The sequence below is a fragment of the Gastrolobium bilobum genome, unplaced genomic scaffold (genome assembly GCF_033153095.1).
Source record: "Gastrolobium bilobum isolate Gb01-03AN ecotype WA unplaced genomic scaffold, APGP_CSIRO_Gbil_v1 utg29262, whole genome shotgun sequence".
NCBI classification, from domain to species: Eukaryota; Viridiplantae; Streptophyta; class Magnoliopsida; order Fabales; family Fabaceae; genus Gastrolobium; species Gastrolobium bilobum.
In genome coordinates, this window is record NW_026895682.1 from 80,189 (window position 1) to 89,186 (window position 8,998).

At 34.8% G+C, this 8,998-nt stretch overlaps 1 protein-coding gene across 1 annotated transcript; it reads left to right on the forward strand.

Annotated features, from left to right (window-relative positions):
- Nucleotides 1–2,762: 2,762 nt before the first annotated feature.
- LOC133289445 (bZIP transcription factor 29-like) lies at nucleotides 2,763–7,638 on the forward strand. Its single transcript, XM_061487383.1, has 5 exons — nucleotides 2,763–3,013; nucleotides 3,086–4,469; nucleotides 4,557–4,689; nucleotides 4,784–4,868; nucleotides 7,141–7,638. Exons 2-5 carry the CDS (start codon nucleotides 3,199–3,201, stop codon nucleotides 7,389–7,391), a joined length of 1,740 nt encoding a protein of 579 aa, XP_061343367.1. The 5' UTR covers nucleotides 2,763–3,013; nucleotides 3,086–3,198; the 3' UTR covers nucleotides 7,392–7,638.
- Nucleotides 7,639–8,998: the final 1,360 nt, after the last annotated feature.

Here is an 8,998-nt window from a genome sequence, read left to right on the forward strand (position 1 = left end):
GCAACTAACATCTTTTGTATATATTGGCTTTGTAAAAAAAAAAATTGAAATACAAAGATAAAATTTTGGCAAAGAGATATGAAGCTCTACAAAGATAAAATTTTGTTGATGAGATGTGACTACATTTTTTCTTGGGTTTAGTTGATGGGTTAATGAGTTTAGAAATTTTTAGGCTATGATTAGGAAAAGACCCAAGTAGGTAGAGGAGAATTAATATATTGGATCGGTTTGGATTGTATCAGTTTTCATCAACCCATCAAAAAACCGATCCAATCCAATTAAAATTTGTGATTTTTTTTCGATTTTTGATTTATTCGGTTATCGGTTTTTCGGTTTGGTCATCGCGGTTTGAATCAGTTTGGATCGGTTGATTAACACCCCTACTAATATATATGTCACAAATACACACACTTCAAAAAAGTCAATTTAGAGACAACTCTTCATTTATTACATGTTGATATAAAATGCTGATAGTTAGAGGTGACAAAATGGGCTCGGTCCGGAAGGCCGGCCCACCTCACCTTTCAAACGGGCGGGTTAGCCCACCAACATGATTTTTTCCTCTTATATTTACTGTCTAACAAACCATGTTGATATAAAATATTGACAGTTAGAAATGACAGAATGGACTCGGTCAAGATGGTCATTACTGTCTATCTAACACTATCAGGCTGTGAAACACGGACACGCTCTTTTTGTGAAAAAATGCGTGTCCGACACGTGTCGGACACGGACACGTTTGGACACGCGTCCGACACGTGGTTGACTTTTTAGGACACGTTGACTAGGGGGACACGCGAATTTGACCGTATCCGACACGCGGTCAACGTATGTGGACACGTTTTGGGACACATTTTGCATTTTTTTTTTGTAAAAATAAAATAAAATTACAATTAAAAAATACAAAATATTTAATAAAAATAAGAAATTCTGGAACCCTTATTCTCCGATCTCTCTCGCGCTGGAGCCTTTGTCTTCTTCGTTGTCGGTGGTTGCGTTTGCACTCTAGATTTGGGTTATGATGGAGGTTTAGCTTAGGGGAAAACACGTTTGCGCAGGGGAGGTGGTGGTGTGAAGAGATTAACAATGACTGGGGTATAGATCTGGCAAGCTTCACGGTGGTACATGGTGGTTGGGGTCATGGGTTCAGAAACCGACACATATGGAAGCTGGGTATCTATTCTATTGATTATTCATGTCAAACTAAATCTTTAACAAAGTAAATCTTTAAGCTGGGTATGGATAAGAAGAAACAAAACACCAACCTCAGTTAGACTGACTTTACTGGACCATTGTCATCCTCTTGCGTGTTCTTAAGAGTTGAAATTAATTAACATTTACATTTTTTTTTTCTTTTTTGAAGCTGAATTTGTTATTTGTTATTGAAATTTAAATATTTATGATTTAGTTATGAAATTTAAATATTTGATTGGTTGTATGACTTATTATGGACTCTTATATTATATATATTAAAAATTTTATTTAATATCAAAATGTGTCCCAACGTGTCCAAATATGACATTTTTTAGAATTAACGTGTCGGCGTGTCGTATCGTGTCGTGTTCCGTGTCCCGTGTCCGTGTCCGTGCATCATTGCTATCAGGTACCTAACTCTAACTTTTTATACATGTAGAGTTGACAAATATTTGAGTTAGTATTTCAATAAATACTTCGTAGTTGAAGTTAAAAATGTGATAATTCAAAAGACCATTCATTATCTTAATTGCATAAAATGCAACGATATATTTTTACTATTTGCGCTAATTTTTACGAAATAGACAAACTGATTTCTTTTTCTTCCAGTGCATCGCACGAGTAATACACTAATATTTATATATATTTATTTAGGAAAATAGTGACACGTTCTTTCTTGTAGAGATTAATCAACGACGATCACTGACAAATTATTTTTGTTATTTTTTCTCTGTGCATCGCACGGGTAATGCACTAATATATATATATATATATATATAAATATATATATATATATATATATATATATTAGTACAAATGCAATAGTATATATTTTATAAAAAAGCATATTGTCTATTTTATATCTCAACTTCATAATCGCAATTTTGTGTCAATCATGTTATAGCGTAGAGAAAGTTCTACACCCATGATTTACGCTGGTGGCAATTTTTTCGTACATAGAAACTTTCTTTTTTCAATATCCATACAAACTTAAGAGTATTTTTGTGAGATAAGATAGAATCATAGAAAGGAAATGTGAACAAATCTTTATCCCCTACCCATGCCAAATTAAAAACTTTTATGGTTCATTTCGAGAAATTATAAGACATATATGGGAATTGAAAAAAGATGAAATCTGTTTTTTAAATTGTAATTGAAGCGCATAATAAAAGAAAAGCACAGGATTTAGTTTCCTTCTTAAAAAAAAATTTATTGAGAATTTGCCCATAGGAAATAGAATAATAAAGGAATATATAATACAGTGGGCGAGCAAGGCGCGTGAAGTAAAATGTCAATTTTGGCAAAATAATTATATAAAAAACAAAAACATTATTGTTCGGGCACATAAATAGCGGAGAGACATTGGGAAAAACCTGGCTTATTACAAAACAAATGAGGTCGGAATGAAATTGAAATGCGAACGAAATGCAAATTCAGCCCAAATGAAATTCTTATTAAATTCACGCGTAGTAGTCATGAAATCCGTGTAGTAGTCATCGTCGTGGATGTGGAGAGAGAGAAAAAGCAGAAAGAGAAAGAAAGAGAGAGACACTGTTTATGTGTGTGTGACCTTTGTTGTTGTTCTTCTTCTAGAGAGAGAGAGAGAGAGTGAATCTTGGAGAGATAAGCGCCTGCTCCTTCGGCATTTCCGTCAGACAAAGTTAACATCTTGAGCTGGATTTCTAGGCCAACGCTACTATTAATGAATTGGGTCATTCATGTTGCTCATGTTCTCACCATTCCCTGATTTGCTTTTTTGCTTTTTAGAATGAAGATGAACGCTGGTGTTCAGCTCAACCATTTGCTATAAAAAAAGAAGGTCTATTCCCATTCATTCCTTTTACTGGTCTTTGATTTCTCATTTCTAACTATGGTGTTTTTGCCGTTGCAGATTATGTGAACTTGATTGAATTTGAATTCTGGGTCTTGAAACTTGTGGAAAAGTTAAGTATTGTTTGTAAGTTGTAGTGTGAAATTTAGCTTCATACTCTCAGCTGAAGCACAATGGGTGATAATGAAGATGTGAATAATGACATGATGCAGAGGCTTCACTCTTCATCTTTTGGAGCTTCTTCATCTTCGTTTCTGAAACAGTCTATAAACATGGACCAACTCAGCATACCCCAATTTAATCCCTCACAAATGCGCGCTAGGCATCAACAACATCAGCATCATTTTCAGCAGAGTTTCGGTGTTGGAGATGGTAACAAAAGAGTAGGAATACCACCTTCGCACCCTCATCAGATCCCACCCATTTCACCTTATTCTCAGATCCGACCCCAAATGAGTTCACAGAATGTTTCACCTACACCTACACATTCGCGATCACTGTCACAACCGTCCTTTTTCTCACTTGATTCTCTTCCCCCTTTGAGCCCTTCTCCTTTTCGGGACTCATCTTCAACTTCAATGTCAGACCCTGTTTCTGCTGATGTATCAATGGAAGATCGTGATGTGAGTTCACATTCTTTGTTGCCGCCATCATCGCCTTTCACTAGGGGTGGCAACAACCCTTCTCGGGTTGGAGAGAGTTTACCTCCTCGCAAAGCGCATAGGCGCTCTAACAGTGATATCCCATTTGGATTTTCTACTGTGTTGCAATCTTCTCCACCCCTTATTCCTCTCAGGGGTTCAGTAAACCCGGGTGTGGCAAAACCTGCACAGTTGGTCAAAAAGGAAACAACTTGGGATAGGAGCGTTGACCATAATGCAGAGGGATCCGGTGAGAAGAAATCCCCTGAGGGGGAAGTTGTGGATGATCTCTTCTCTGCTTACATGAATTTGGATAACATTGATGCATTGAACTCTTCGGGGACAGATGACAAAAACGGTGCTGAAAATCGTGATGATTTGGACAGTAGAGCTAGTGGAACAAAGACTAATGGAGGTGATAGCAGTGACAATGAAGCAGAAAGCAGTGTAAACGAGAGTGGGGATAGTATGCAAAGGCAAGGATTGGTTTCTTCGGTTGAGAAGAGGGAAGGGTTGAAGAGGAGTTTGGGAGGTGATATTGCACCAACCAGCAGGCACTATAGGAGTCTTTCAATGGATAGTTTTGTTGGGAAGTTGAACTTTAATGATGACTCACCTAAGCTACCACCTTCACCTGGTCCTGGTCCTGGAATGATTTCACCTGGCAATGCAATTGATGGAAATTCAGCTGCTTTCAGCTTGGAGTTTGGAAATGGTGAATTTAGTGGACCTGAACTGAAGAAAATTATGGCCAATGAAAAGCTTGCTGAGATTGCTTTGTCAGATCCAAAGCGTGCTAAGAGGTGTTGTACCATTCAACATCTTAATCAGTAACATGTACAGTTAATATTTCTAGTTCCGTGGTTGACTTTGTTTTTGAGTTATTTCAGGATTTTGGCAAATCGGCAATCAGCTGCACGTTCCAAAGAACGGAAGATGCGTTACATTTCAGAACTAGAACATAAGGTTCAGACTCTACAGACAGAAGCCACCACACTATCTGCACAGCTTACTCTATTACAGGTGGGAACATATATATGTTTATAAATGCCTATGTTTTAGTACCGTAATCATTGCATTGTTTTCTAATTTGATTCCTTTCCTTCTGTGAACCCAGAGAGATTCTGTTGGACTCACTAACCAGAATAGTGAGTTGAAGTTTCGCCTTCAATCCATGGAACAACAGGCAAAACTCCGAGATGGTATTTCTGTCCTTTAATTCACAGTCTTTCAAATTATCTCTCCATTTTGTTTTTGTTTCTTGCTGTAAACTGATAGGAATAGATAGGTAATCTTTCACTTAAAGCCTTGCTTGAGCTAATAGTTGCTTATATTATGTTGCATGTCAATGTGCTTAGTGAATACTTCCGTCTAAGATTTTACTTAACCTAACTGAATATGGGATTAAGAGTAGGGTGTACAATTCTGCAGTTGACCTATATAGTGGAAGCAGCATGCAATTAAGGATGATAAAATTTCCTTAGCTGACTTTTATTATACCTAAGAGCTGATGAGCTGTGTGATTGCTTTTTTGTGTCATGATGAAGGTATTACAAGTATAGACAACTAAAAGTAATACGTAATTTTACTGTGGGGAACATTAGTGTGTAAAAGATGTTCATATAACTCCTTCAAGTTGTTGGGTTTAGATTTTATTTTCATTCAAGTTTGGGATCGTTTATATCAGCTACTCAATCTTATTTTGTTCCCTTAAGTATTTTGTATGAAGACCGGAACCTTTTATATGAATCACATTTTTCCAACTCTATTTTTTTACTGTTGAATGCTGATCTTATTGAGGGAAATATTTATAAAATATGTAAGGAGCTTTTTAGATACAAAAATCATTCATGTGTCTTTACCTAATAATTCACGCTTTTTGGAGAGTTGGTCCTTGACATGGAATAAGTTAGGAGTTCCATTTCATCCTTGCCAATTCCATTCTTCTAGATAAAAAGTTGAATTCTACAATAAGGTAAAAATGGCTTTTACGTTGTCTATGTTTCAAGCCCAAAAGACGCTCATGTGAAAGGTCATTTTAGATATAAAAATTATTCATGAGCTTTCTCATAATAGCTTAAGCTTTTGGGATAATTGGTTTATGATAAATCCATTGATTGAATATGCTCAAGTTAATGAAACTTTATGCAATAAATATGATGCTAACGGTGTTGCGATGTCCGCATATTGTAAATGTGTCATTGAAAACTTTTTGGTAATAGTAAAGTGTGGCAGATGTAGTTGCATAGTTAGATCTATAGTATAACCAGAGTGGTCAGTGGTGATAATTTTGTAAGTAAGTGCATTTAGGCATTTGTTTTTATCAAATTGCACTTTTGTGATGGTGGGTTGCTAGGGCTGAATTAGATTTCGTATTCGTAGTGACACAATTTCATAACATCTACCTTTTTGACACAATATTTTAGAACACTTATTCTTTCAATAGAACTACCAAACTAAGGATTTGATTGATATAGTCTTATGTTTTGTCCCATATGGATGTTAAAAAGTACCAGAATACATGATGACATTGTCAGCAAAGACAACATATCAATATTGAAAAATAATACCATTTGGAACAAACGTAATAATCAAGGATAACTGCACTCATTGTAGGCCAACTGAGTACAAAACACTTCATGCTGAAGAGCTCTCAAAGTGAATGAAAATGGGGTGACATTTGTTTAGCATTTGAATAAGTGTTATAGGAATTAAAGAGATAAGATCACCGACACCAGTGTACTTCAGCACATATATAAACAGATTTGGGTCATATAATAAGCTTCCATTATGAAGAGGGGAGAGTTATTCCTGATGTATAATGGATTCATTGCTGATGTTTAACTGCCCCCCTTGGTTATTCTTGTCCAAATTTCTTTGGGAGACCTAAGAAATATCTTGTGTGAGCTGTAATTAATTCTATTGGAAAGTGTTATACAATTTTAAGGATGGGTTTTTTTAGCTTAGTCAATGACCATATTTTAATGTAGGTTATTTGATGTAGTCCAGATGACTATTATCGTGAAAAAGTTCCTTTAAAGTGAGTTTGTCTCTAAACTGATTAAATAAGGATGTATTCATCCTTATATTTATTGAGAATCTGAGATAAGATCAAGATGTTCTTTAAATTAAGTAAACGGTGGATATACCATTGAATTTATTGAGATAAGATCAAGATGTTCTTTAAATTAAGTCAACAGTGATATACCCTTACTTGTTTACTTTAGAGACAAGCATCTACCTATTTTGCCCTTATCCGCACTTGCACCCTTCTCTCTCTCTCTAGGCATGCTTTTCTTTTTTATTCATTTAATATCCTTTATGTTGCTTGCTCCTTCTCAATGAGAAGTATTAATAAAAACCATAATTGCATATCTTCTACATTGTTATACGAGATTATTAGTACTTGCCACTTGTACCACTACGATAATTGACTTATGACATTTTTATGCTCCTTGTATTCTCATCTGATAGCTCTAAATGAGGCGCTTACTGCTGAGGTTCAAAGACTAAAGCTTGCTACAGCTGAGCTGAATGGCGAGTCACACCCTTCTGGCTGCTTGATTCCACAACATTCTGTCAACCCTATGATGTTCCAGCACCAGCAGCAGCCTCCTACTGCATCCCAACAAAACATTCATCTTCAGCAACATCAGCATCAGCATCAGCATCAGGCACAACAGCAGAATGGTAATGCCAACTCCAAGACCGACATAAAACAATAAGTTGGGAAGGAGGTCCTGCAGCTGGATGGTTCCTTATATATTCACTGCTGTTTCATTGCATGCAGCTTCGCATATTTACAAAAGTTTTCCTTTGTTGTTATGATCCTAAGTTTGATTGGCATTGCCTGTCTAGCTCGGACAGAAAGTCCATATACAAATCCTAATTCCTGTCTTATATTTAAATTATACCTCCTATTTAATTTCAGTGTATATCTTAAATTGTAAGCATTATTTGGATATGATTTGTTTTATGATGACATTTACAAAAAAATGTTCAGACTTCTTTTTTTGGTTAAAGAATGACCAATAAGCCCGTTTGGACTAAATTGAAGATAAGATAATGTTCAATGCATCAAATGGAAGTTGGTATCAATAATTCTAGGGATAAGGACTGAACTCAAATCCATTATCCAGAATAAATTATCTTCTACCAGATTCTAGCTTACCTTAAATTGAGAACAATAGTGGATGTGTATAGAACAAAAAAAGGAAAAAGTTGATCACAATAAACAATAGGAGTGTACTTAGTAAAATATTAATGTCATTTGCAATGCGATCTAATATCTTTTATATTTATTTTATATATACGTTAGGGTGTGTCATTAGCATTTTTAACAAAACAAAGAAAGAGTTGGGATTGATAGAACTGTGAAATATGAGTGTATGAATTTTAATTTTATAATTTATTTTGTCTTTTTTCCTATTTTATTTTTCCTTTTTCTTTCATGTGAAATATTTTTTTGAGCTTTTCTTATGATACATAAGGTAGGTTTTTTCTTGAAATAATAAAAATAAAATGATGAAAGATAGCATGAAGTGGTATTGATCCAACACCATTTTTTTAAATGCTAACCGATAAATTTTATATAATAAAAGTTCAAAATAAGTATAGTAGGTTTATGACTTGCAAAAACTGTTTAAATATGCTTTTGTTATTTTTAGATGGTGGGTATGAATTTAAGAAATTTGTGGGTATGTGTTTTTTTTTATACCATTTCATAAGGTTGGATATACGATTTTTAAATCGCCATTTCAACTATTTACAAAACCTTAAGTTCTATTTCACCAAAAAAATAAAAATAAAAACCTTAAGTTCTATAACCCTAGTGAGAGACTGAGAGGGTATGGGTCCAAATCACTTTTTGTATTTTGTAATTTTTTCCCCTTCCTCAAATAGTTGCTTTTATCACTTTGAGAAATAAAATTTTGGTACTACTGTTGCATCAAGATTCAGTGCATCCCACTAATGAGAGCATTACATATTATAGGAGAGAAAAAAAAATTCATGAAAAAAGAAAACTTTAGCTGACGTGTAATATTTTTATTGGTGAAATGTACTGAATCTTTGGTGCAACAGTAACACCAAAATTTATTCTTTGACACTTCTATAAAATAATAAAAGAACTCAATCATAGAATAGTGCTTGCTTATCAAGTTTCCGAAGCACCCACGAAGAATAAATGCATTTGTGAATTTTACAAGTAACCCTTAAGTTTGTTAACCAACCTCTAAAAGCACCAAACCAATAAAAAAAGGTTTCCACGTTATGTTTGCGTATGAGATTAATATCAAATCAAACGAATTCGTATGTACATATAATGCATATT